Raw genomic sequence first — 24,267 nt, 5'->3', positions numbered from 1 at the left:
AGCTTTCTTGCTATTCCCTGTCACGAAGGCGTGGGACCCAAGATGCATGGCATCGTGCAGGCACTTTACAGCTGCGACTCCTCTGGTTTGGAGCCACTGTGCCGATCCTCCTAATTTCCGTCTCTGTCTCCCCTCCTTATCTGTCTTTTCTTTGCCTTTACGGCGTTGATAATTCCCAAACACGAGCCATCTCATCGCCTGCAGATGAGCAGGGCACCCGTGGCGGTTGGTGGTTGGTGGTTGGTGGCGGCAAGACAAGGAGGAGCCCACCACTTACACGCAAATGACGGACGAGCTGTCTGCGATTCCTCCCAACCTACAAGCGGTACCCACCGCTGCCGGTTTTGCCCTCGTGGAGTTGTGCAAAGGAATAGCTGAGTGCTCTTCCTCCTTTCGGCCAGTACAGATTTGTTGGCCCAGAGGCCGTGTGTGCCGGTTTGGCCGCCCCCCTCCCCGGGTTTGCAAACTCATGCATCAACTTGCCTACACACACCCCTTCCCGGGGGGGCAAACCTGAGGCCATGCCACCACCCAGGCTAGCGAGCCGAGATTCCGTCTCGTCCCTTGTTAGTCTCGCCTTCTTCTTCTCGCCTCTTCCAGAGGACCGGGGTTGCCTCTGGCAGCCAGGGTTCTTAAAGGCATGACCTTGGCATTCCCCTCTGGCCCGCCCCCCTCTTCCCTCCGACTCTCTTTTTTTACGTTTTAAAGATATTCCCCCTCTCCTTTGACTCTTGCGCTCGTTTCCGTTTCCTCTTTCCTTTTCCCCTTCCCCAACCGCTGGACGTATACCTTATTCTTCTTTGCTGAGCGTGCTGGGCTGCTTTTGTCTTCCGCGTTCGTTCGCTCCTTTGCCCGCTCAACACTCTCGGCGACTAATACACCACCAAATCGACTCTCGTTTGCAATCATCTTCGGTCTGGAACCATAGATTGTGACTTGTTGCGGCTCGCTCTCTTTCATCTTTTCTTCATACAACACCATAATTTGTCTAGTCCTTCTTCGTCAATCGTTTCGCCTAGACGACATTCCTCAACATGCAGCTCAAAGCCATCATTACAGCCCTCGTGGGCGCAGCCATGGTCGTCGATGCCGCCGATGCGCGTCGCTCTCCTATTCTCTCCGCCCTCGAGCGTCGTCAGAACCGCCAGGGTGGCAATCGCCAGGGCGGTAACCGGCAGGGTGGCAACAACGGCGGCAACGGTGGTAACAACGGCGGCAACGGTCTTCAGCTTTCCCAGAATGTCGTTCAGCAGGGCTCTGCACAGAATGGAAATAATCCCGGCTCCGCCGACCAGGCTGCTTCTGCGACGTATGTTACCAAGAGGTCGAATCTTTAAAGGGCAAAACTGACATGGTTTACAGTTCCAACAACAACTTTATCAACTTCTGCCAGGGCAAGACACTGACCAATGGCGCCCAGGTCCGTGGCGGCTCCTGCAACGGTATTCGTAAGTGATCCACTCAAGTACTCGACTTTCAGTGTACGTTTGTTTAACATTGTCGCGAAGCCATGGGCAACATTCCCGCCACCACCAAGATGGTCTCGAGCATCTTTGTCAACCCCCAGAACGGCGACAACATTGCTGCCAAGCAAGACTTTGATATTCAGGTGCAGATGATCAACTTTGCGCCCGGCGCCTTCACCAATGCCACCACCACCTACTACTCGGCGCCCCAGGACCTCAACCAGGACGGCTTCATCATCGGCCACACCCACGTCACCGTCCAGGACACGGGCCGCACCCTCAACCCCCAGGCGCCTCTGGACCCCCAGAAGTTTGCCTTTTTCAAGGGTATCAACGATGCAGGCAACGGCCGCGGTCTTCTCTCGGCCAAGGTCACCGGTGGTCTCCCCGCTGGCAACTACCGCCTGTGCAGCATGTCGTCTTCGGCCAACCATCAGCCGGTCCTCATGCCCGTCGCCCAGCGTGGTGCTCAGGATGACTGTGTTCGCTTTACTGTTGGCGGCAACGGCAACAACAACAATAACAACAACAACGGCGGTAACCGCAATGGTCAGCAGAACAACGGCCAGCAGAACAACGGCCAGCAGAACAACGGCCAGCAGAACAATGGCCAGCAGAACAATGGCCAGCAAAACAACGGCCAGGGTAACCGTAACGGCCAGCAGCAGGGTGGACAGCAGCAGGGTGGACAGCAACGCGGCGGCCAACAGCAAGCTGGACAGCAGCAAGCTGGACAGCAGCAAGCCGGTCAGCAGCAAGCCGGTCAGCAGCAGGGTGGCCAGCAGCGCGGCGGCCAACAGCAAGCCGGTCAGCAGCAGGGCGGACAGCAGCAGGGCGGACAGCAGCGCGGCGGCCAACAGCAAGCCGGTCAGCAGCAGGCCGGTCAGCAGCAGGGTGGCCAGCAGCGCGGCGGCCAACAGCAGGGCGGACAGCAGCAGGGCGGACAGCAACGCGGCGGCCAGCAAAACAACGGTCAGGTCAACAACGGTCAGCAGGGTCAGGGCAATGCTAACGCTGGAGGTCAGGGCAACAACGCTAATGCCGGAGCCGGAGGAGCAGGCGGCCGGGGTGGTGCCAGCAAGGCGGCGGCGCTCGGCGGCGTGGCGGCGCCCGAGATTAGCCAGACCAACGACAAGAGCCGCCCCTTTGGCGTTGCGGGCAACAGCTTCACCACAAAGGGCGACGCCGTCCAGCGCTCGTGCGAGACGCAGCGCGCGGCCTGCCAGAGCGGCGTCCAGTCCGGCGCCGTCCAGGGCGTCGAGGCCTCGGCGTGCGACACCCAGATGGCCCAGTGCATCTCTGAACTGTCGTAACACACCAACTCCAGTTTAGCGGATTCGCCTCGCGGTCTTGAAATTTTTTCAATTTCTTTTTTTTTATCATTTTTTCCCTTTCCGGTGTGTGAGTCTCTGTGTGTCTACGTGTGTGTGTTTTTGTTGTGGTTGTCTCCTTTGCCCCCGACTCGCGATGAACAAAGCTCACTTACACTGAGAAGGGGGAGGGCGAGGGCCTACTACGTTGGTGGAAGGTTCGAATCGTAGGGCATATGAAAATTGCTGTTGTTTGTTGGTTACTCTACATCTACACTTGTTGTTTTATTTTAAAACATTTTTTTTTCCTTTCTCATTTTTCTTGTTTTCCTTATGTATTTCGAAAGGCTCATGGTTTTCCTGCTCTTGTGTTGGCTTTGGATTGCCTAATCTACTTGGATGACTTTGGTTTTAGGGATCCCCTTCCTCGATGTATAGCAGGTTTTTCATCATGAATGAAACGGTTCATTTTCTTTAGGTGCCATTGTTGGGCGTGCGGAAAAGCTTTCTCTTCCTTCGGGAGCGGAACTGACGTGAACCGAGTTTGATTGACGGAAATCCATTGCGACACCGACGGCAACGGGGGGTTTTTTTTTTTGTTGTCGTCACTCTCCTGCGTAAATTTCCTAATAAAGCATAGAGCATAGAAAAGAATGGAAATAATCAAGGAAACAAGTTCCCGCAGCATAAATGAGCCGTCTTGTTGTAGGCTAGGTAGGGTGGCATAAGCTATTCGGTGGCGGTTCTGAAACTCGGTGTTGGTTTCGCCGGCTTTCTCCCAGTTTCACTTTCATCATTGGAGGCATTTAGCTGGCAGCTTACAGGTGAGGGCTGGAGACGTTTCAAGACAGTAGTAGCAGGCAGCAGAGACGCCCATTTTTCCGAGTGATTTTTTGCCATTGGAGCATCACAAGCAATGAGAAGACGTAATTACAATCGCAAAGAGCGAATAGGCCTACCTGGGAGGGCGGCCGCACTCGACTTTGTTGGCAAAAGGAATGTAATTGTAATATGGGTAATGTCTATATGGTATTAATGTATCGCTTTCATGATGCTCCCAGGTGCCCCCCAACGTCATGCTCCCGGCATGCTCGCCTTCCCTTTCATTTCCTTGCTTGTATCTCCGAGTATCTTTGTTGATTCAATGTGAGCGGCGTTTGTCAACCTCTTCTGGGTCTTTTTTGAACGAGTTAGTTTCTTTAACGCTCGGTCCTATCCATGTGTACCCACGGACACGGTCTTTTTTTTTTTTTGGCGAGAGAGAGAGAGAGAGCTTACCCGCAGCCCTGGGGCGTGACGACGCCAAAGAAGCAGTCGCCGGAATTCTTGGGGACAATCTGATTATCGCGAATCGGCGTGATGACGATGCCGGCGCTTGCGAGCGAGGCCGCCCACAAGAGCAGAGCCGTCGACGATGAAAGGTGCATTTTTGTATTGAGTCGTAAAAACCGTGCCGGGGGGGACGTCGTTGTTATGCTTTCGTTTGTGTGTTTTTTTTTTTTTTTTGCAAAGAAGATTTTGGAGATTTTCAAGTTGAAAACGAAAGAAAGAGCAAAGCACGACTAAGAAGATTTCCCATCGACAGGTTGGGGGGGGAAGGGTCTTGATGGCGATATTGACAAGCTGCTCTGCGACACGGGACGACACACAGACTGTCTCCGCTGGCGTTTCAAAGGGTGGCCGACGACGCCCTTGACTGGGCCACTGGGAGATGAGACAAAGGGGGGGGGGGGGGCAGAATTGTTGCGGTGGAGTGGAAAAATATATATAAGAGTCTAGTGTGTTCTTGTTGGATTTTTTGGATTTTTGATATCTTCTCTTCTTCTTCTTAATTCTGTCGCCTGGCGTATATGGCGCTGCTCCCCGTCGAGGCGACTGCCTGATAAGGTAGGAAAGCAGCGCGTTCCATCACTAACTAAGTACCTTACTGAGTGCTGGGTATACTATTAGTACCTACTGACCAGTAAGTTAGTACGGAGTAGCAGCCTCATGGTGGACCCCCGTAGCCCAATTTTCATATCAGTCAAGGAGGCCTGGCTCCCTCGATAATATCATTCACGACAAAGGGAGTCAGGGGTTCAAGTAACGCTCGTCGCTGCATGAGTGGCAGGTTGTAGGCGGCAGGCTCATATCACGTACTAACAAGTCCATACCTCGTATTTTGGCACTGCTCGACACTGCTTGTCCGGCGCCGTCTGGTGCCATTACTAGGGCGTAGGGGTCGTTGCCAAAGTGCCCCAGTAGGCGCTGCTCTAGCGTTCTTGCAGTGAACCAACCGTTGAGCAGTATCCGTACTGGGAGCCCTCATGACCCCCGATTCTAGTGGAGTCGACCCCGGAAAATGGCGTCACGGCCGCTAAAAATGGTATGTTGTGATGCTGTAAATAACGAATTGGTGCCTGCCTACGGATAATTATTCGTACTGGTGCGGATTACAGAGTACGATTAATAAGTAAGTACTGAGTATCCGTAGTTGCTCGGTGCATTAGTAGGGGCCTGCTGTGGCTTGAACAAAAACGCCTCAGTGGCTGAATCTCCGTTTTCGAGCATCTTCTCCTTTCACCTCGTCACAGTCTTTCCCAATGGCTTCATCTCAATTTAGCTGCTTGGCGCAACTAACCCAGACCCGGCGCATCAACGAGATTCACGCGCCTCAGCACCGCATTCGCCGCACCATTCCGCGACGTGAGCCATGTCTTGGACCCTTCAATGGCGCCGCGCTGATCTCCCGCCCCAGCACCGGATCCGTGTCCGTGCCTCCTTTCCCTGCTCGGCCTCGCGCCACCACGCGGCTTGTCAACTGCAGCTACTCGCTAGACTGACTGTACTTTTTCTTTGTATGTGCGTAATATGTAACCAGCCTCGGGTAATCTGTGCTCATCTTACCACTGCAATGACTGGTGCCAGACAGTGACCCTAGCTCTCCCCCCGCGTTTTCATCCTCTTTTTTTCCATGAAAATTACAAAGACTCCCCCTGCATTTACGGTGCAACGATTTTTGATTTTTTTATTCCTTTGATTCCTTTGATTTTTTTTTTTTGGTCTCGCCATCTGCCATTGTGTGGGCTCCTCAAAACGACGTCATCGGCCGACCATCCGAGATCCAAGCTCTCCTTCTCCCCACTGGCCTCATCCGTTCGTGACCAAACGAACCCCGCCGCCCGAGGTCGCCGCCCGTCATCGCCGCTGCCGCGACCGCCGCCGCCGCCAAGCCGCCTCAAGGGCCCCCCGCCAAGTCGCCCTCCCATCTCAATGCCATTGCTCTCGCTTCCCCGCCGTTGCGCCTCCTCCTCCTCCATCTGAAACAAAAAAAAAAAAGAACCATGGCGACGCTGGGCCAGGACGACCTCGAGAAGCTCTTCTCCGGCGCGCCCCAGTACTTTGCCCGCAACGACGGGCCCTTCATCGCCGTCCCCAACCCCTCGGTCGCCTTCCCCTTTGACGAGGACCTGCAGATCCGCGACCTGACCGACCACTGCCAGATCGAGGCCAAGGCCTGGAGTGGCGTCACCGCCCACCCCCATCTCACCCGCGACCTCAACCACGATGCCGCCGAGAAGCAGCAGGTCGAGCGCCGCGGCCGCGCCCACTTCTTTGTCCGCTGCCGCGAGCGCCCCAACATGCTCAGCCTCCAGGGCCTCGAAAAGGGCACCATGGGCTACCAGGCCGCCCTCGAGCTCGCCGTCAGCGACGCCCTCGAGGAGGAGCAGTTTGGCTTCGACAGCATCGGCAAAAAGGCCCGCGCCATCGTCGACGCCCGCGAGCACATGCTCAGCAACGACGGCTGGCTGCACCGCATCCCCGAGGCCGAGGTCCTGGGCCGCCTGCAGCGCAACGGCCAGCTCTACCAGAACAACGACCTCAAGAACCGCCAGTCCTCCGAGACCTACAACGACCTGTTTGGCAACTTTATGCGCCCCCGCTACATTGCTCTCGACAAGAAGGACAGCCAGAGCCTGACCAACCAGATCGTCGCCCTCCTCAAGTGTCTCGGCGCCGCCAATGTCTGGATCGATCTGTCCCACGTCGAGTGGCGCATCCGTCTCGGCCAGATTCTCTGGGGCGAGCCCCACGGCGACCGTCTCGACGGCGACTCCAGCATACACAACACCGAGTGCTCCGACGAGATGGCCGAGGAAAAGTACTGGCTGCTGCTGCAGATCCTCATGGCCACCGAGCTCCTCATCCGCCTCGACGCCGTCACCCAGGGCGAGGAATATGGCGCCGGAGCTTTTCGACCCATGGACGTTGTCCAGTTTGAGCGCGCCGCCAACTCGACTGTCAAGTGGTCTCTACTGCTTGCTCGCAGCTGGCTCGATAACATTGAGATTGTCGCCGACGGCCAGTCTACTCACGACGACACTTTCAAGCAAGAAACCCCCGCAAACCACGACGGTACCCTGGTGCAGAGCATCAAAGCCAAGAGTGCCAGCTGGCTGGCTGTCATTGCGAGCCATATACCCTTCAACCACCACCACCACCATAATCAAAGCCACAACATGACAACAGTGTTTCCCGCGCGTAATTATGTCATCAAAGGAAGAAACGGACAGCGCCAAGTCGACGGGCTTCTTCACTTTGCCAAGAAGCTGAGATGGCCTGGCATCGAAGATTACGAAGCGCGTATCACTGCGCATATGCGCGAGGCCGTGAAAAGGAAGCCCGACACCTCCATGTGTGACTGCGGCTACGATGCCAAATCCAAAGGAGACTCCAACGACGACTATTTCGGGACCTGGGATGTAACGTGCCAGAGAGGCAACCACAAAGAGCGAGCCAGGGCCCGACGCAGACGACTGGCGGCCGCCTTGCACCCATCTGGGTGGATGTCCAAATCTTACATCTTTGGGCTCATGCTGCCGGGCGACGGTCTGTCCCACTTTCTCATGGCCACGTTGCTCGAGAACGACGACGTTGCCATGAGCAAGCTAGGATCCTTTGCCAACCTCTGCGGCGGCTTCGTCTACTCTGGCATGAGTTTCTGGAGCACGTCGTGCATCCTCGGTCGCGTGCTGGCTGCGGGCAAGGGCTCGGCCGAATGCATGGGCTGGGTATCGACGGACATTGTTCCCACGGGTGCGCAGGAAGGCTGGCTAAACATTGACGTCAAGGATGTGGCTGGTAGGTCTATTCATGGCTGCTTTTGTTTTTTTTTTTTTGAAATGACGGGCTAACGTAGTACAGAGGATGTCGCAAACTTGGGTAAAAAGTCGAGGATCTGGGCCAAACGGCGGCTCGAGCGGGACTCGTCCATTGTTGGCGACGGAGACGAGGACTCGGCATCTCCGGCCGACTTTACGATGCCCTGGGAGAATCGGTACAAGAACCCGCCGCCCGACGTACACGTCGACTTTGCGTCTCTGCAGCTCTCGCCATCGGCTCTGTCTATTCATCCCACACCGCTGCCCGAAATCATGGCCACGCCCCGGCACGAATCGGCACCGGCTCCGGATCTCTTTTCTCAGCCTGCCTCGCTCACTTTCCGGGTGGGCATTGACGGCGTTGCTGACAGGCAGCACATTTTCTCTCTATTATACGACGTGAATTTCGTCAATGCTCACCCGTGTTCGCCGCCGCGTGGTGTGCGGTTCGTCAAGTCGCCGTCGAGCCCGACCATTCGCGAGATTGACGTCTCCGGAGAGGCATCCCTCGGCAACACGTCACGCGCTTTGCATCGCATGGGTACGCCCCCCTTCATCACCCTGCTCCTCTCCTTCCTCCCAGACTCTGTTCCCTAACTCCAGCTCTCTATCTAGGCCATCCCCTGCACAAGTTCTTCAACTACAAGGTCATGCACGTCTCCGAGGTGATCCAGAAGAAGCAGCTGCCGCTGTCCGAGCTGCTGGGCGTCGGCCATCCCGAGAACAAGGCGCCCGGCAACTCGGTCCTCGTCATCGACTGCATGACGCGCATTGTCGAGCTGCCGCAGTCGCCCGTCCTGGAGCGCCTCGCGTCGCCGTCGGCCTCGCCCCGCGCGGAACGCAAGCACAGCTTCTCCTTTGCCGCCCACATGCACTACGAGTCGCACAAGCGGCAGTCGGGCTCCGACCTCGAGATTCTCGTGCGCAGCCTCTGCTCCGAGCAAGGGTGGAATGCCATCATCAGCCGCCGCAAGCGAGGCTGTCTCGCGTGCGCCATCCGCGAGGCCGGAGCGCTCGGCTACAAGGTCATTGTGCGCGTGGACTGAGCCCACACACAGCCATTGAACCTAGTGTAAAATTAATTCCTCTCGACGATTTTGATATTATGTTGTGAAGCGGGAACAAAAATAAGCATGTTATTCTTTTTTTTATGTTTTGACATATAATATATACCTCCAATTCTACTCTTATTACCGTCCTCTCCAAGTACAACTGTCAAGTGGCGCTGTCGAGTTGGGGCTGCACCGCGCTAGGTCGTTTCTGTCGCCAGGCTGAAGCTCCGCAGGCGCGCGCAAACCCCAGACTGCTCTGGACAGACATTGCTCACCCACCCGCCTCGTCCAATTCAACCCGCCTCCCATTCAACCACAAAGCTCGAGTTCACAATGGCGCCGAACAAGGACCTGCGCCGTGCGGATCTCAGTACGTTGTCCAAGAACCCATCCATCCATCCATCCACCCTTTCGGCTTTCTGCTTCTTGGCGATGCGCGCAATGATGCACGTACCGGATAGGAGAGAGAGAGCGCGGCGGCCGTCGCCGTCTTCCCCCGCCCAGAAGGCCAACGCAGTGCTTTTTGCCCTCTAAATTTTCAAGGGGTAGTCTTTGCTAATGAGAGCGCGCGCGCGCGCAACTTGCTAGTCGTTCCATACCAGGAGCCCGTCTCCAAGGGCGACAACCCCGAATTCAGCTCGACGCTGTCGTCGACGATGCCCATGGCCGCCATGTTTACGAGAAACAAATTTGTCGGCTGGTACGTTTGCTTCTGCCATCTCTCCCCCCTGGCGGCCGCGCGTTTTCGCGGCTGTGGATCTTTCCTTTCCACCAAGAAGGGGCACGGGGACGGACGAACGAAGGGGGGGGGGTGATGATAAGTCGAATTGAATTTGCTAACGCGGTTCGGCTGTGCAGGGCCGGTGTCGTCTTCTCCATCCAGAACTGGCTCGGCGAGAGCGCCGAGACCAAGAAGAGCGGTACGCCCGGCTACTTCAACGTCGGCCTTTCCGGTACGTGACGTGCTACTTATATATACTGTCCCCCAAATCTCTCCGCGCCAGAACACCTCACAAACGTTTTTTTCTTTCTTGATTGCTAATGCGCGGGCTCTCGCTGCATCCAGTCATGGCCCTCGGCGTCACGTACATGCCGCTCTTCATGCCCCCTCCCGATCGCTCCGGCACCGCCACAGGCGCGCCCGCGCCCGCTCCTCTTGCGTAAAACCCGCTCGACCATCCTTCCCGACTCGGATGAAAAACCTGTTTTGGCACGAGAGAAGTTGGGACGCTTTTGGCATCGCAATGATGAGGGGGAGAGACGCATATCACGCGCGGTATTGGCCGCCCATATGAGCGCAGACTGCGGTTTACGTGGGTTGAATGGGGCAATGTGTAAAATATAATAAAGCTGGCGCAACATTATGGCTTAACGGCGGTGCGGGCCCCCCCAAACAAAAAATCGCATTGGCAACTGGAGTATAATTTCAAATCTTCTCTGTTTATGCTGCCCAAGGCTGTGCGCGGCTACGCAGCTGGCGACGTCAGCTCAGCCCAGCGTTATCTGGAATATGTACCATGCTGCCTCGTGTTCAGTTTTCCAGGCCGACTGTTTGGCAATCGCGCTTTCTTCTTGGTGCTACCTTTGCACAACTCATAAATAAAGGGTATCTTGGATCGCACGTATGATTTCATCGGGCGTCGACGCATGCGCAGTGCCAGTCTCTCCTGACCTGCGCATTTGGCCCCTATACATCTTCTTTCTTCCCACTCCAAACGCCCGCCCTGCGCTTCAAGAAGCCGGGGTGTCGTGAACAACCGTCAGCAGGTATTTCGGGTCTAGCACAATGACAATCTCGTGCTTCTTGGTTCGTAGTCGTAGCAGTCGCAGTTCGTCCTAGTCGCCTGGTCAGCAGCAGCCCTTCGCCTGGCATCTCCGCACACAGCCGGTGCCCTCCCCCCTCCCCCTCGCCCACCCCGGGATAGTCTTTGCGACATACATCCTTGTCCATTTCCTCCACCATTTCGCCCGAGTTGTTGACAAACTTCCAAATCATGGCCGCAAAGTCGTCGATGCCCTTGGAGGTGCTCTCCTCGGCCGCGGCCGGCTCGTTTGAAAAAGACGCCGCCGTCGACGCCGTCCGCGACTGCGTCGTTCCTAGCACCGAAACATCGCCGCTCGTCTTGAGGATCGACCCGCTCGCCCGGTCGATGACGATGCTGGCCTTGACGCCGGGCTTCTTAGACAGGCGCGACAGCTTCTCGTCCAGGACGGCGGCGCTGTTCCCCTAAAAAAAAGGTTGCCCGCTATCAGTATGAAATGGCCCAAGTGTGGGTTTCCGGCGTTTTCTCGGAGAGGAAGGGAAGAGCTTTGTTCAACATACGTTGGTCGCATCGGCCATCTTGGTGCGGTATTGAGGGGTGTTTTATGGAAGACGACCCGGCAAGGAATCGTCGGGCCCCAATGCAGCTTGTTGCTCTGGTGGGGATGGTGGAGGATGCAGTGACGCTGCTCCAATTTTGCCTAGCGACACCGCCAAAATTTCCTGCCCCTCTACATCGCAAGACGACGAGAAGACAATTTGAAAACAACGAGTCCTGAATTATTACGTTCTGTGGTGATACGACAGTTGAGAATCGCTTTGGTCTGTGAGAATAAAAATCTGCCACCATGGGTTCCAGTATGAAAAAGAAGAAGGAGAAGCAAAAGGACTTTCAGGTATGCCCATGCTGGATCTATTCCCTTGCCGATGCTAACTATCGCAGAAAACGAAATTGAAAGTCGGCAAGGCCAAGGCCAAGGCCTCCAATTTTACAGATACCAGCTTCAAGTCTAAAGGTATTGCGTCTCGTGCTTATGACCGCTGTTGCCCCGCTAACATCATGTAGCGATTGTTATGGGACACCAGTCCTTATCAACAGAAGCACCCGACGTCGTCCAGCAATTCAAGCACAACCTCTCCCTCGCCTCCTCCTCCCGCTCCGACAAGCAGCGCAAAGACGCTCTCGCCTACCTCACCGGCCAGCTCTCCCTCGAACCGCCCGTCAACCCCGTCGGCACCGCCGCCGTCCTCGCCAAGCTCGTCCCGCTCATCTCCGACAGCGCGACGCCCGTCCGGCAGCAGCTGCTGAAGCTGCTGCGGGTGCTGCCTGGCGATCAGGTCGCGCCCGTCGTCGAGCACACCGTCATGTTCCTCCGCGCGGGCATGACGCACCTCTCCGGCGACATCAGCAACGACGCGCTGGCGGCCATGGACTGGCTGCTCGACGTCGCCGGCGACGAGCTCGTGACGTGCCCCGGCGGCTGGGTGCGCACGCTGACGACGTTCTGCGCCGTCATGGGCTGGGCGGTCGCGTCGTCGGCCAAGGGCTGGACGTCGGCGGCCAACACCCGCACCACGCTCAAGCCCAAGGACGCGCAGAACCGCGCCAGGCAGATTGCGACGCTGGCCCGCTTCCTGCAGGCCGGCCTCCGAGACGAGGTGCCAGCCGCGTCGACGGGCGCGCAGTTCTTGGACAACCTGTATAGGGCGCCGCGCTCGGGGAACGCGTTTGAGTACCTGAACCTGTTCACGGCCCAGCGGGACGAGGACGCGGAAATGTACCCCAATAAAGAGGCTAGGCAGCAGATATTCCACAAGCGCTTCTTGGATGCGGTGCTAAAAGGGATAGATCAGACCAAGAAGGAGGGCGGTGTTACGGGACGAGCAGCAGTCGGGCTGGAGCAAGTGCTCGCAAAGGGCATGAATGACTTTGAGGTGTCAACAGCACTGGATACACAGGACTTGTTAGATTTATGGTGATGCTAGTCTGTGATTATGAGCTTGGGATATTGGGGATGCCAGCACCAAAACACCTCGGAGGTCGTGCGCTGCCCTATTTGCAATGAATAGCGTGCCAATACTGTAGCAACGCACTTTACTGTGGGTGATTGGGACGAGCAGAATGGAGTTCCGGAAAACTATGTCTGAACACACGGCGTCAGCTTTGACAAGCATATAGAGAGATAGGCTAGACCAGCAGAGATCTGCATGTATATATTGCACTACGCCGGTAGCCGTACATAAACCTCATTGTTCTGTATTGCTTACCTGAATCTCTAGCACCTCTAAAACTTCAATGTAATGCGCGAAACATGCACTTGCAAACGGATAAAGTTGCATCTGCCAGCGGCCGCCAGCTGCCAACCGCCAGCTGCCAGCTGCCTTTGTTGTTGTTTATTTAAACACATGCATGCTTCGTCCTCTTCTCATTCTCCTTCTTTCACCTTCATCACTCTCTACATTCACCGCTCTGCTAGAAGCTCCATCGTTAAAACCGTTGAACTTTCATCGTTAAAATCGTCAAATCTCCTCCCCTTCCATCTTTATCCCCGTATCCAAGGTCAGTCCGACATCAAAACCTCTCCACCTCGCGTGCGGGCTCTCATTTTCCGAGACTAATCTTTTCTCAGCGTTCCAAAGCCGTTGGCAAAAGTCGAAATGGATCTTCAGCATTCTGGGGCCGCCCCCGACCAGACGGCCGGCCATGACGTTCCTGCTTCCGACGCCAACCAAGCCGGCATCATAGGCTCTGATGCTTTCGACGGAAGTGCTGCCATTTACCAATGGAATGATGAGTACGGAGATGTTGGTCCAAAAATCGACAGTCTTGAGCTCGAGCTCTTTGGCGATCCTGCTACCCGCCAGGAGAGAATTGGCCTTGATTTCAGACGGTCCGTCCCAGCGCCCTGTATTTGTTTTTCCCTGCTAACCTGCTCAAGTATTGAAAGCATCGAGGTCAACCAGGAGGGTCCCGTCAAGATTGAGCCCATCAGATCCTTCAATGATGCTGGCTTGCACCCCGTCATGTTGGAGAATGTCAAGCTGGCAGGTTACGACCATCCGACTCCCATCCAAAAGTTCACTATCCCTGCTATCGTTCAAGGCCGTGATGTGATTGGAATCGCTCAGACTGGTATGTCCTTGATCTTTCGAGACTGAAACGTAGTGCTGACGACATCCTAATAGGATCTGGCAAGACCGGCGCCTATTTGATCCCCATTCTGAGCCGTCTGATGGGCAAGGCAAAGAAACTCGCCGCGCCTCGCCCAAATCCTGCCACTTTTTGTGAAGGTCGAGACGAGGTTACCGCAGAGCCTTTGGTCCTCATCGTTGCTCCGACGCGTGAATTGGCTGTTCAGATTTTCAACGAAGCTCGCAAGTTTTGCTACCGCACTATGCTCCGCCCTGGTGTCGTTTACGGTGGCGTGCCCGTTCCCGAGCAGATTCACCTGCTCAATCGCGGTTGCGACGTACTCATTGGAACTCCTGGAAGACTTGTCAGTTTCATTAACAAGCCTCGTGTTCTCACCCTTCGTCGCCTCAAGTATCTGATCATTGACGAGGCTGATGAGATGCTTGACGTTGGATGGCAGGAAGACATCCAGCGCATCATGCTTGGTGGAGGTAAGTCGCTTTTTCTCCATCTCCTGGCACCTCCCCCTAACACACTCTAGACCAAGACGAAGGAAACGTGAAATATGGTCTGTTCTCCGCAACGTTTCCGAAGCAGGCTCGTGACTTGGCCAAGGAGCATCTTGCAGCTGCTCATGTTCGATTCCGGGTCGGACGCGCTGGCAGCACAACGGAGAACATCAAACAGATCGTGGTAAAGGTTGAGCCCCATGAAAAGCGAAATGTTTTGTTGCAGCTTCTGAACGAGATGCATGGCGTGCGAACCATTATTTTTGCGAACAGCCGACAGGAAGTGGACTGTCTGGATGACTTTCTTTTCAACATGACGCTGCCCGTCACGTCGATGCATAGCGACCGGACTCAGCTGGACCGTGAGGCTGCCATGCGCTCGTTCCGCGCAGGAACTGCGCCTATTTTGATCGCCACTGGAGTTACTGCTCGTGGTATCGACGTGCGCAATGTGATGCACGTCATCAACTATGACCTTCCGTCAATGGACCATGGCGGCATTGAAGAGTACACTCACCGGATTGGTACGCCTTTTTCTTTACTGTCGTTACTTTCTTTTTTTTTTGTTTTTTCTCTTGGCATTCACTAATGTGATTAGGGCGCACTGGTCGCATTGGCCACCGCGGTGTTGCCACCTCTCTCTTCACGGACAGAGATGAGGCGATTGCCAGTGTTCTAACTCGCACCCTTTTGGAGACCAACCAAGAGGTTCCCGAGTTCCTCGAGATTTACAAGCCCGAGATCGCTCCCGGCAAAGCAATCCAATTTGAGACGGAGTCTGACTTTGACCCGAATGAGGTTCAAGGTGGCGGCCAAGACGCTGATCAGCCTGGTGAGGCCTGGGGTGGTGAAGCTCAGGCTTCGAATGGCCCTGCTGAGACTCTCAACGGCTGGGGTCAGGCATCCCAGGATCCCGCCGCGGCCCCCGCAATCAACAATGGCGGCCCTGCTCAGAACGGCTGGGGCGGACCGGCCCCTTCTCAGCCTGTTCCACCTGTTCAGTCCGTTCCTTCTGTCCAGCCCGTTCCTCCTGTCCAGTCGGCCGCACCCGCCAACGGCTGGGGAGCATGCGCTCCTCACAATGGTGCTCCGGGCGGCTGGGGCGCTGCCCCTTCGGCTGCTCTTCCCGTGCAGCAACAGACAGCCGCGCCATCTTGGGGTGGCCGTCCACCACCACCACCAGCAAATGTACAGGCTCCTGGCCCTGTGCCCCAGGCTTGGGGATCTACTACCGCCGTGTCCACTTGGTAAAGTGCATGAGAAGGCATTGGACGAGGTTCGAGAATCTGTGTGGGAGTGGGGAAATTTGGTCACAGATTCAATACTAGGTAGTCGAGATAATTGCAACACCACGTAACCACAACGACACTTGAGTCCTGCAAGCCTCTGTCGTGACTGTACGGATTGGATATTGTTTGATTAATTATTCTATGGTACAAGTGGCGGCTCCGTCATGACGTATCCTCAGCCCTGTCTTTTGTTCCTCGATTCTTTACATGTTCTTCAGCATGCCCATCAGGCCCTTGGCCTTTCTCGAGGCCTCGCCGTAGCCGACCTCGACGACGCCGTGGGCGAAGCGCCAGCTCCTAGTCTGGTCCGGCACGGGGTACTGGATGGGCGGGGGGATGGCGGTCCTGACGCCGAGCCAGCCGAACCTGTCCTCGCAGACGCTCTTGAGGTTGCAGAGCCCGCGGAGGCCCTCGTGGCCGGCGAAGCGGCCGTAGCCGGAGCCGCCGACGCCGCCAAAGGGCAGCTGGACGGCGTAGTAGACGGCAAAGTCGTTGACGGCGACCATGCCGGCGTTGAGGCCGCGGACGACGGGCTCGAGGGCCGGGTCGCGCTCGGCGCCGTGGACCGAGGCGCCGAGGCCAAAGGCGGGCGCGTTGGCGACCTCGAGCACGGCCTCGGGGGTGCTGGCGCGGGCGCGCATGAGGGTCAGCACGGGCGCGAAGCACTCCTCGCGGGCAATGGCCATGTCGGGCGTGACGTCGGCGAGCATGGTGGGCGCAAAGTAGGTGGCGGCCGGGTAGTCGGGGTGGGCGTGGCGGGCGCCGCCGGCGAGCAGGCGGGCGCCGCCGGCGACGGCGTCGCGCACGAGGCCCTCGAGGCGGTCAAAGGACGCGGCCGAGATCATGGCGCCGACGTCGGCGTCCGGGCCGAGGCGGAGGGCGCGGACGCGGGGCGCGAGCGCGTCCACCAGCCTGTCGTAGACGCGGCCCGAGGCGATGACGCGCTCGATGCCGATGCAGTTCTGGCCGGCGGCCTGGAAGGTGCCCCGGAGGATGACCTCGGTGATGCGCGCAAGGTCCCTCTCCGCCGAGTCGAGCACGATGAAGGGGTCCTTGCCGCCGAGCTCCGCGACGACGGGGGTGAGCGCCTTGGCGGCCGACGCCGCGACGTGGCGCGCGACCGACTGGCTGCCGATGAAGGTGATGTGCGCGATGCCCGGGTGCGACGTCAGGTGCTTCGCCTCGGCGGGCCAGCACGCAAACGCCTGCACCAGGTCCGTGTCGAAGCCGTGCGCCGCCAGCGCGCCCCGGGCGATGCCCGCAAAGTACGCGGCGGACCACGCCGTCTGCTCCGAGACCTTGACCACGACGGCGTTGCCCGCAAAGAGGCCGCTGATGACGGGCCCGAGCATGTTGTGGAACGGGTAGTTCCAGCTGACGAGCGCCGCGACGACGCCCATGGGCTCGTACCGCACCGTGTTGCGCTTGTACGCCATGAGCAGGTTCGTCGGGCGGCGCTCCGGCCGCAGGGCCCGCTCGCCGTGCCGCAGCGTCCACTGGAGGCGCTCCGCCGTGACCATGATCTCGCCGAGCTGCGCGTCCACGAGCGTCTTGCCGCTGTCGAGGCCCGCTACGCGGCAGATCTGCTCCGCGTGGTCCAGCACGTGCTGCAGCAGCGACCGCAGCACCGCCCTGCGCTGCGCAAACGTCGTCGCGCTCCAGGCGCGCTGCGCCGCCGCCGCCGCCCCGATGGCCGCGTCAATGTCGTCCGTCGAGGCCGCCGGCACGTTGCCCAGGAACTGGCCCGTCGCGGGCGCGTAGCACGCGATGTGGGAGGAGTGCGCCGCGGCGGGTTTGGTCGAGGTCGAGCTGTCGGCGGGCGGCGTCGGGGGCTCGACGACATAGCGTCGGGGACGGCCCGCGGCGGAGGCCTGCGCGGCGCGGAGGATGACGACGGAGAAGAGGATCACGAGTACGGCGACGCTGCCTTGGAGAACCGACGTCCTGGAGAATAAGGGAAAAAAGCAAGAGTTAGGTCATGGTGACCATCCCGTGAAAGGGGTGTCCGATAGTTGGGGAAGTCAGACGTACGGGACATGTTCGAGGTACGGCTGGGCAACATCGCTGCCGCTACGGAGGAGCGACACCGCACGAGCCTTGTACGCTTCCATGACGGCAAGACGCAGCGATGAGCACGCAAATTGATACGCTCTAAAAAGGCCTCTGTTCTGTTGGACGTTTGGGGGGGGGTTGTCAATGTCGAAGAGAGGACCCTGGCAAGTTTGTCAGTTCATTTGGAGTAACTTTTTGGGGAGCTGGTGTGGGGCGACCTATCTCCGAGCGTCAGGTGCGACAGCGCCGCTGCCATTGTCGCCTATCGGTCTGTGCAAATGCCAGAAGCTGGAGTCCATTATGGATGAGTCAGGCTTTCCACCTTCGCATCAGACACAGACATGGGGTTGGGGAAGCTGCATTGTCGTGGCATGTAGCCCAGCTCCTGTGTTTCGGATGCGCAAGCGATCCTTGGCCTCAATGTAAACGGCATGCAAGCGTCATCATCAGCCTTTTCGAATCGGCTTGGCATCCCACGCAAAGGTCAATTCCATGCCAAAAGACCTGAACCCTCACTCATAGTCAGTAGAGCTCATTTTAGTTCAAGATGCTTTTATTCTCATTCGTCTCCAAAAAAGAGCCTCCTCTAGTCGCTCGAGCTGGATGATGCTATGTACACTTCATATCCATCTCTCGCTGTCTTCCTCGCTTCCTCGCAATACCGGCCTCGACAACGGCTAAAAAACACGCAAAAACAACTTCGGTTTTCTCCGTCTCTTGCTCTCTTGTACAAAAACAAGCATCACTCCAAAAGAAAAATTGATACAAAAAAAACGCCGAAACCGCACGCGTCTTGTTGTCCTCCACTTTGGTGAAGCCAATAGAATAAAGAAAAAGTCAGAGTGTATAGGAGAAAAAAAGTAGAGGATAAAGAAACAGCAGTAGTGTGTGTGTGTGTGTGTGTGTGTATGTGTGTCAGAGTTTCGCATGTTGCAAATGCGGAAATTCTAAGATGCAGTCGCAATTAAAGAAAAAGAGAGTCAAGTAGCAGTGCGTGTAGAAATAGATGCGAAAAGCGCAGCGAAAGGAAGCGCGACCAAATCACCTGCAAAGATAGAAATAAAGAAACGCCAAGCAGCAAATGTGTCAAGCGGCTCACAGCAATCCTCTAGCCTTGAAAGACCTGTGCCAGCAAGTCGGCAGGTTTGCCTCCATCTCTCCGTATTCAAAAAGTGTTGTAAATCTTGGTAAGCGAGTGTTGTCACCCGTAAATGGCTCATGCGAAAGTCGTCAACAAGCAGCGCTGGTGTCGAGGGTAATGAAAGTGACACGGCTCCGCAAGCGAATATGGTAAGGAAATGGAGACATCATGAAGCTTCGATTATGTACGAGCGGACACGCGCAAACTCATTTCAAGAATCGCCCCCCGATGAAAGACGCTCAGACGGCCACTAGGCGTCCGACTTTCTGGACAGCGAGGACAAGGCTCGAAGGCGGCTGCGGATCATGCCTGAATGCGAGTGCGAGTTTCCGCGCGAGTGCGAAGACTCTATCCGCGACAGCCGAGCAGCCGAAGTGAAATCGTTGCTGGCCTCAAAACTGGCACGCGTGCGGTCCATCGAAGCGCGCATGCGGTCATACGAGGGTCGCGGGCGGTCCGTCGAAATTCGGTGCATGGGGTTCTCGACAGAGTAGCGTGGCATATTTGTCGTGTCGGCGCTTCCTTGCTGACTGTGTGCCCCATTGTACGTATTTTGCGTCACCGTCGAAGGCGGGTAAATGGGTCGCAAGTCTTCGTCCACACTGGCATACTGGGCGTGCTTGGACTTTCTCGAACTGCCGTGGGATCCTTGGCTCCTAGAGTCTGTCGTACCATCGTCCTTTTCTTTAGGCTCTTTCAGATAGTCAAACTTGCCCATGAAGACTTGCTCGCGAATAATGTCAACGTCATAAGGGTAAAAGACTTTCTGCATCGCCTTGATAGCAAATCTGGGGAACAGGCAGAGAACAGGGACGATGAAGAAACAAGCCCAAAAGGACGCCTCTCCATAAATCTCGGCGCCTGCCTTGTAGAATGTAGACGAAGAAGTGAACGATGTGTAGACACCGGTCCAGAAAAAGATGAATAAGTCGCTAATGGCGATAATCAGCAGCATGAGCCAGTCCCATCGGTATGAGTTTATCATGATGTATGCATTGATAGTCAACACAGCGGGGTGGGCAACGTAAGCACCTAGTCGGTATCTATCATCGACGTTGAGACCGTTGAACGTAACAGGACGAGAGTTGCTGAAAATAAGATAAGGGACGTAGAAAGCCATGACCGACTGGTAGACTCCGTCAAGCATGTAGAGCCAAAACTTTCTCTGCGTCCATTCGAGCCGTTCAATGCCGGTGCGGTAGAGCTCAGGGACAGCAAGCGAGACCTTGTCCGAGACATCCTGATCGAGAATACCAAGGACTGCGACAGGCACCGAGGTGAAGAACAGATTGAACATGATGATGTAGCTGTACTCAAACAGATAGGTAATGTCAAAGTCGCAATAAATTTGGAACCAAAGAAGACCAAAAACCCAAACCATATTCTTGTAGAAGAAGTTGCTTATACTCTCAGCCAGACGACGGTAGGACCAGCGTCCGTGGACAAGAACCAGACGCTGCAGGAAGCGGAATTGACCAATGGCGTAATCAGACGACATGGCAGCTTGACGGCCTTCAAGACCAGCAATGCCGACACCGACATCAGCCTCTTGAATCATGGCAACGTCGTTGGCGCCGTCTCCGATTGACAGGGTCATGACGTCGAGACCGTTCTTGACCATGGCAACAACCGAAGCTTTTTGTGCGGGGCTGACACGGCAGCACAAGACGGAACGGCACTGTTTGCAGAGCAACAGGAATTTTTGCTTGAGCCGGTCGTGGAGAGCCCACCGAAGAGCGAAGCCATCAATGACGAGCCCGTGGGTGGGGCCAGGCGGTTCATGGTTCTTCATAGCCGCCTTGAGGTCGTCGTCGTCACCCTTCAGGCCAAAATGATTAAGATGTTTGTCTAGGCCCTTTTCCAGCTCGTCGAGCAGCATGTCGTCGGAGATGTCGTCGCCAGCTTCCTCGTCCACCTTGAGATGAATGAGCTCCATGTCATTGTTGAGCAGATTACAGGAGAAGCCTATGTTGATGGCGGTCTCGACCTTGTCGCCAGTCAAGACCCAGAGTTTGATACCAGCCTGTCCGAGAAGCTCAATAGTATCCGGGACGCCGATCTGGAGGCGGTCCTCGATAGCAGTGCCACCAAGAAGAAGAAAATCTTGCTCAATAAGCTCGGCGGCAGCCTCCAGCTTCTCTTCACGGTCCTCCAGAGCAGCAGCAGCAATGTCGTGTTCCTTCTTCCAGGAACGGTATTCCTCTTCGGTGAGCTCCTTCATGGCAATGCAAAGCGTGCGCAGACCCTCACGCGCAAACATTTCCAAGTGCTCAGCAGTTTCTTGGCGTAGCTCACGCTGCTCCCCCTTCTTAAGACGAGAATAGATGACCGAATCAGCGCCCTTGCAGAAGATGACAATGCGACCATCAGGCATCTTGACAATGGAGCTCATTCGTTTGCGGGTAGAGTTGAATTCGATGGTATTGAGGATCGGGTAGTGGCGGTCCTCGCCCATGACGTTCACATCGATACCGTCGCCAGAGTTTCCGAGAACCGTGAATCCCATGTCACGCGCGGTGGCAACAAGAGCTTCCTCGTCGGGTGATTGAGCCTTGAACAACATGCGTGGTGGGTCGCCGGGCGCCTTTTCTGCGATGACGCTGTGGCAGAGAGCCAGGGCCAGCATAAAGGTTTCGTTGGCTTCCTTTTGTCCGGTGCCGGATTCACCGTCCAGATCAGCGACGAAATCGGGCGCGACAAAGGTGAGGGCATCGTCATAAAAGTAGGGGTTGTCGTACAGTTTGCGGATTCCCTTTACGGAGCGGTTCTTGGCTTCGGCGATCTCGGCGTGGATGCGCTCAGACTCGACAGAGACGTCAATACCGGCGCGCTTCTGCATACCCGCCTGCGCTTCGGTATAAGCCTCGCCGTACGGATGTCCGTTGATGGTGGCCTTTTTGAACTCCATGACATTTTGCGTCAGGGTACCAGTCTTGTCGGAAAAGATGTATTCAATCTGGCCAACGTCGTCGGAGATGTTCCAAGTCTTTGGGACACAGGGTTGGTCGATTGGCTCGTAGTACATCTCAACATCGCTGAAGATGAATACGGCTTGCAGAGTTCGGACAATCTCCAAAGTGATATACAGGGAGATGGGAACCAAGTTTTGAAAGTTGATAATGGCGGCCCAGAAAGTGATGAAGCCAGTCACGGGAGGGCTGCCACCGATGGAACCGAAATCGAAGTAGTTTTTGGACGTATCAGTTCTGGCCCAGGCGGCTCCGTTGATGATGGCGGACACCAAACACATGATGAAAAGAATACCAAAGTTGCAGATAACGTTGAAATTCATCTCTCGGGCGATTCGGGCACGCTTGGAGGGAGTCATGCCAGTATTCATCATAATTTTGGTATCGTGACCAGTGTAGACGACGACGCCGAGGATCCATTCGGTGTTACGGAGGTTGCAGCCTCGGAGAAGCAAGTTATCGATGGTGATGGGTTCCGTCATGTCTTCGGGCTCGTCGTCCTCATAGCCGGGGACGTTCTGCTTCCATTTGATGGCGCCATTAAATTTGTACAGGTTGGATTGCGGGGCTTCGCTCTCGATGACGAATTCTGAACGTTCGCAATCGCGGGCGTGCTTGAGCGCACGACCGCTCCGAAGGGCTTGTCGGACCTTGAGGTTAGTCTCACCGTCCAGGTTCTTGGTTTCAACGTAGCAAGCACCGTCTGGATCCGAGGTGGATAGGATGATGACGTCGGCAGGCAGTTCGTCATCATTATAGATACGGACGAAGTCGCCGACGACGATGTTCTTCCAGGCGTCCTTTTTGAAGCGGGCATTTGTGGCGGCGCGTCTGTAGTTGATGATGTCGGTTTTCATGTCCTGCATGGCGGCGAGGCGTGCCTGGTCCTGTTTGTCGGGCTCCTGGATCTTGACATGGCCCCCGGGAGAAGGCGATGGCACAGGCGTCATTTGAATATCCTCGTGCGTAGACTGTCTATTGCCAAAGGGCGAGGTGATGGATTGGCGCATAGACATGCGGGTTCGCTGGGTTTCGACGGAAGGCCTAGGTTCCTCTTCGTCTTGTCCGTTGGCCTTGGCTTTACGCTCGATCCTCTTTTGCCTAGCCTGTTTGGACCAGAGGCTTTGAATGGCATACCAGATTCCACCGAAGAAGCGAGAGGTGGCCTTTTTTATACGTCGCCAGGTGGAGACGTCGCCAACCTCGACATTGACATTGTCCCAGTTCATCAGACGATGAACAGGTGCGTTGTTGAGCTCAATATCGGTTACTGTTCGTCGGTAATCCTCAATGGCATCTTTGATGGCGGTGAGACAGATGATGACGATGAGAGGGACAGCACTGAGTCCAGGGTTGACACTGCCAAATATAGGAAAGATCTGTAGAGTTGTGAGAAAACAGAAGCCAAGGTATGTAACGAGGCAGCTTCACTTACCACCAAGATGATGACAAAGAGGAAGAATATGTTGGCGACGTTGTGAAACTGAAACCAAATATTTTTGGGTATAAAAGATAATGGCGTGTATTTGGCGGTTCTAATCTTATTCCTGGCGTAACTGGTGATGGGATGTCCCTCGTCATCGAGCATAGTATCAGGCAGGGGCAAATTGAAGTAGAGTGTACGATTGTCAGGTTCTTGATCGTCGTCATCCTCGGAGTCTTGGGCATCGTCGTTGTCGTCGTCGGCGCCATTGGACAAGGGGCCGTGGCCGTCATCGCCGCCGCCAGGCGCGCCGACGCTCTTTTCGCTCGACGACGACTTTTTGCGGTTGTGTCGATTGAGAAGAGAGCGGCGTTTAGTGCTGCCGCTCTTGATAGTCATTCTGCGCGTGGCCCATCGAGCTCGTTGGGTTTGGACCTTGTCGAGGTCAGCGCCGTTGGCGGCCGCGGCAGCCTCGGGAGTCAAAGAATCGGGCATGACGGGTAGGCAAGGGCGAACATGCGCCGGTTAGGCCGTTTGGTTTGGCCAGTCCAGGATGCGGTGTTGGGCTTGGTCGTGGCTGTTTGAGCCGTTGAAGCGGGCGTTCGGTTTGCGAAGAGGGTGCGAGTTTTCGGATGTCGTCTTTTGAATATGAATTTTTCTTTATCGTTGACGGCTTGAAAGTGCTTTTTTTTTTCGTTTTTAAAAAAAAAAGCGAATTCTGTCCAGAGAGAGCCTCGTGGAACGCGGTGGTGTTTGTCGAATGGGGGGGCAGTTGACGAGACGCGCCGAGTAAAGGGAGAGAGCGAGAGAGAGAGAGAGAGGCGGCGAGACTGGCGCGATGGGTTGCAGAGCACAATCTTTCCAGGCAAACGGAGGATTTCGGCAGCCAGAGGATCAGAGAAAAAAAAGACGCGGGACGAGGTCGAGGGGAACAGACGATTGGGGAGATGACGGAGGGAGTGGATGAAGAGACGAGCAGCGGGTAGGACAACGGTAGGGAAAGGAAACAGGAAGTGTCAG

The 24,267-nt window shown here is 56.1% G+C and overlaps 8 protein-coding genes across 8 annotated transcripts; 5 read left to right on the top strand and 3 right to left on the bottom strand.

The window, feature by feature from the left end:
- Positions 1-1,034: 1,034 nt before the first annotated feature.
- Positions 1,035-2,779, top strand: V2A60_010152 (uncharacterized protein; the record flags this gene model as incomplete). The annotated part of the gene is made up of 3 exons (XM_083261413.1): positions 1,035-1,309; positions 1,363-1,448; positions 1,509-2,779. The coding sequence occupies 3 exons, from the start codon at positions 1,035-1,037 to the stop codon at positions 2,777-2,779; spliced, it is 1,632 nt and encodes a 543-aa protein (XP_083117539.1).
- A 3,320-nt stretch (positions 2,780-6,099) lies between these two features.
- V2A60_010151 (uncharacterized protein) lies at positions 6,100-8,963 on the top strand (the record flags this gene model as incomplete). The annotated part of the gene is made up of 3 exons (XM_083261412.1): positions 6,100-7,897; positions 7,961-8,458; positions 8,533-8,963. 3 exons carry the CDS (start codon positions 6,100-6,102, stop codon positions 8,961-8,963), a joined length of 2,727 nt encoding a protein of 908 aa, XP_083117538.1.
- Positions 8,964-9,302: 339 nt separating this feature from the next.
- On the top strand, positions 9,303-10,133 carry V2A60_010150 (uncharacterized protein; the record flags this gene model as incomplete). Its single annotated transcript, XM_083261411.1, has 4 exons — positions 9,303-9,339; positions 9,513-9,669; positions 9,828-9,922; positions 10,036-10,133. The coding sequence occupies 4 exons, from the start codon at positions 9,303-9,305 to the stop codon at positions 10,131-10,133; spliced, it is 387 nt and encodes a 128-aa protein (XP_083117537.1).
- A 567-nt stretch (positions 10,134-10,700) lies between these two features.
- On the bottom strand, positions 10,701-11,310 carry V2A60_010149 (roadblock/LC7 domain-containing protein; the record flags this gene model as incomplete). The annotated part of the gene is made up of 3 exons (XM_083261410.1): positions 10,701-10,805; positions 10,909-11,196; positions 11,293-11,310. The coding sequence occupies 3 exons, from the start codon at positions 11,308-11,310 to the stop codon at positions 10,701-10,703; spliced, it is 411 nt and encodes a 136-aa protein (XP_083117536.1).
- Positions 11,311-11,579: 269 nt separating this feature from the next.
- On the top strand, positions 11,580-12,711 carry V2A60_010148 (Rix1 complex component; the record flags this gene model as incomplete). Its single annotated transcript, XM_083261409.1, has 3 exons — positions 11,580-11,627; positions 11,675-11,747; positions 11,798-12,711. The coding sequence occupies 3 exons, from the start codon at positions 11,580-11,582 to the stop codon at positions 12,709-12,711; spliced, it is 1,035 nt and encodes a 344-aa protein (XP_083117535.1).
- A 678-nt stretch (positions 12,712-13,389) lies between these two features.
- Positions 13,390-15,624, top strand: V2A60_010147 (P-loop containing nucleoside triphosphate hydrolase protein; the record flags this gene model as incomplete). Its single annotated transcript, XM_083261408.1, has 5 exons — positions 13,390-13,622; positions 13,671-13,864; positions 13,918-14,355; positions 14,406-14,897; positions 14,972-15,624. 5 exons carry the CDS (start codon positions 13,390-13,392, stop codon positions 15,622-15,624), a joined length of 2,010 nt encoding a protein of 669 aa, XP_083117534.1.
- A 241-nt stretch (positions 15,625-15,865) lies between these two features.
- V2A60_010146 (meiotic recombination directing protein) lies at positions 15,866-17,773 on the bottom strand (the record flags this gene model as incomplete). The annotated part of the gene is made up of 2 exons (XM_083261407.1): positions 15,866-17,606; positions 17,694-17,773. The coding sequence occupies 2 exons, from the start codon at positions 17,771-17,773 to the stop codon at positions 15,866-15,868; spliced, it is 1,821 nt and encodes a 606-aa protein (XP_083117533.1).
- Positions 17,774-19,105: 1,332 nt separating this feature from the next.
- Positions 19,106-23,742, bottom strand: V2A60_010145 (uncharacterized protein; the record flags this gene model as incomplete). The annotated part of the gene is made up of 2 exons (XM_083261406.1): positions 19,106-23,203; positions 23,260-23,742. 2 exons carry the CDS (start codon positions 23,740-23,742, stop codon positions 19,106-19,108), a joined length of 4,581 nt encoding a protein of 1,526 aa, XP_083117532.1.
- Positions 23,743-24,267: the final 525 nt, after the last annotated feature.

This window comes from Cordyceps javanica, chromosome 7, assembly GCF_051103115.1.
Source record: "Cordyceps javanica chromosome 7, complete sequence".
NCBI classification, from domain to species: domain Eukaryota; kingdom Fungi; phylum Ascomycota; class Sordariomycetes; order Hypocreales; family Cordycipitaceae; genus Cordyceps; species Cordyceps javanica.
This window is presented reverse-complemented; position numbering and strand designations above follow the sequence as displayed.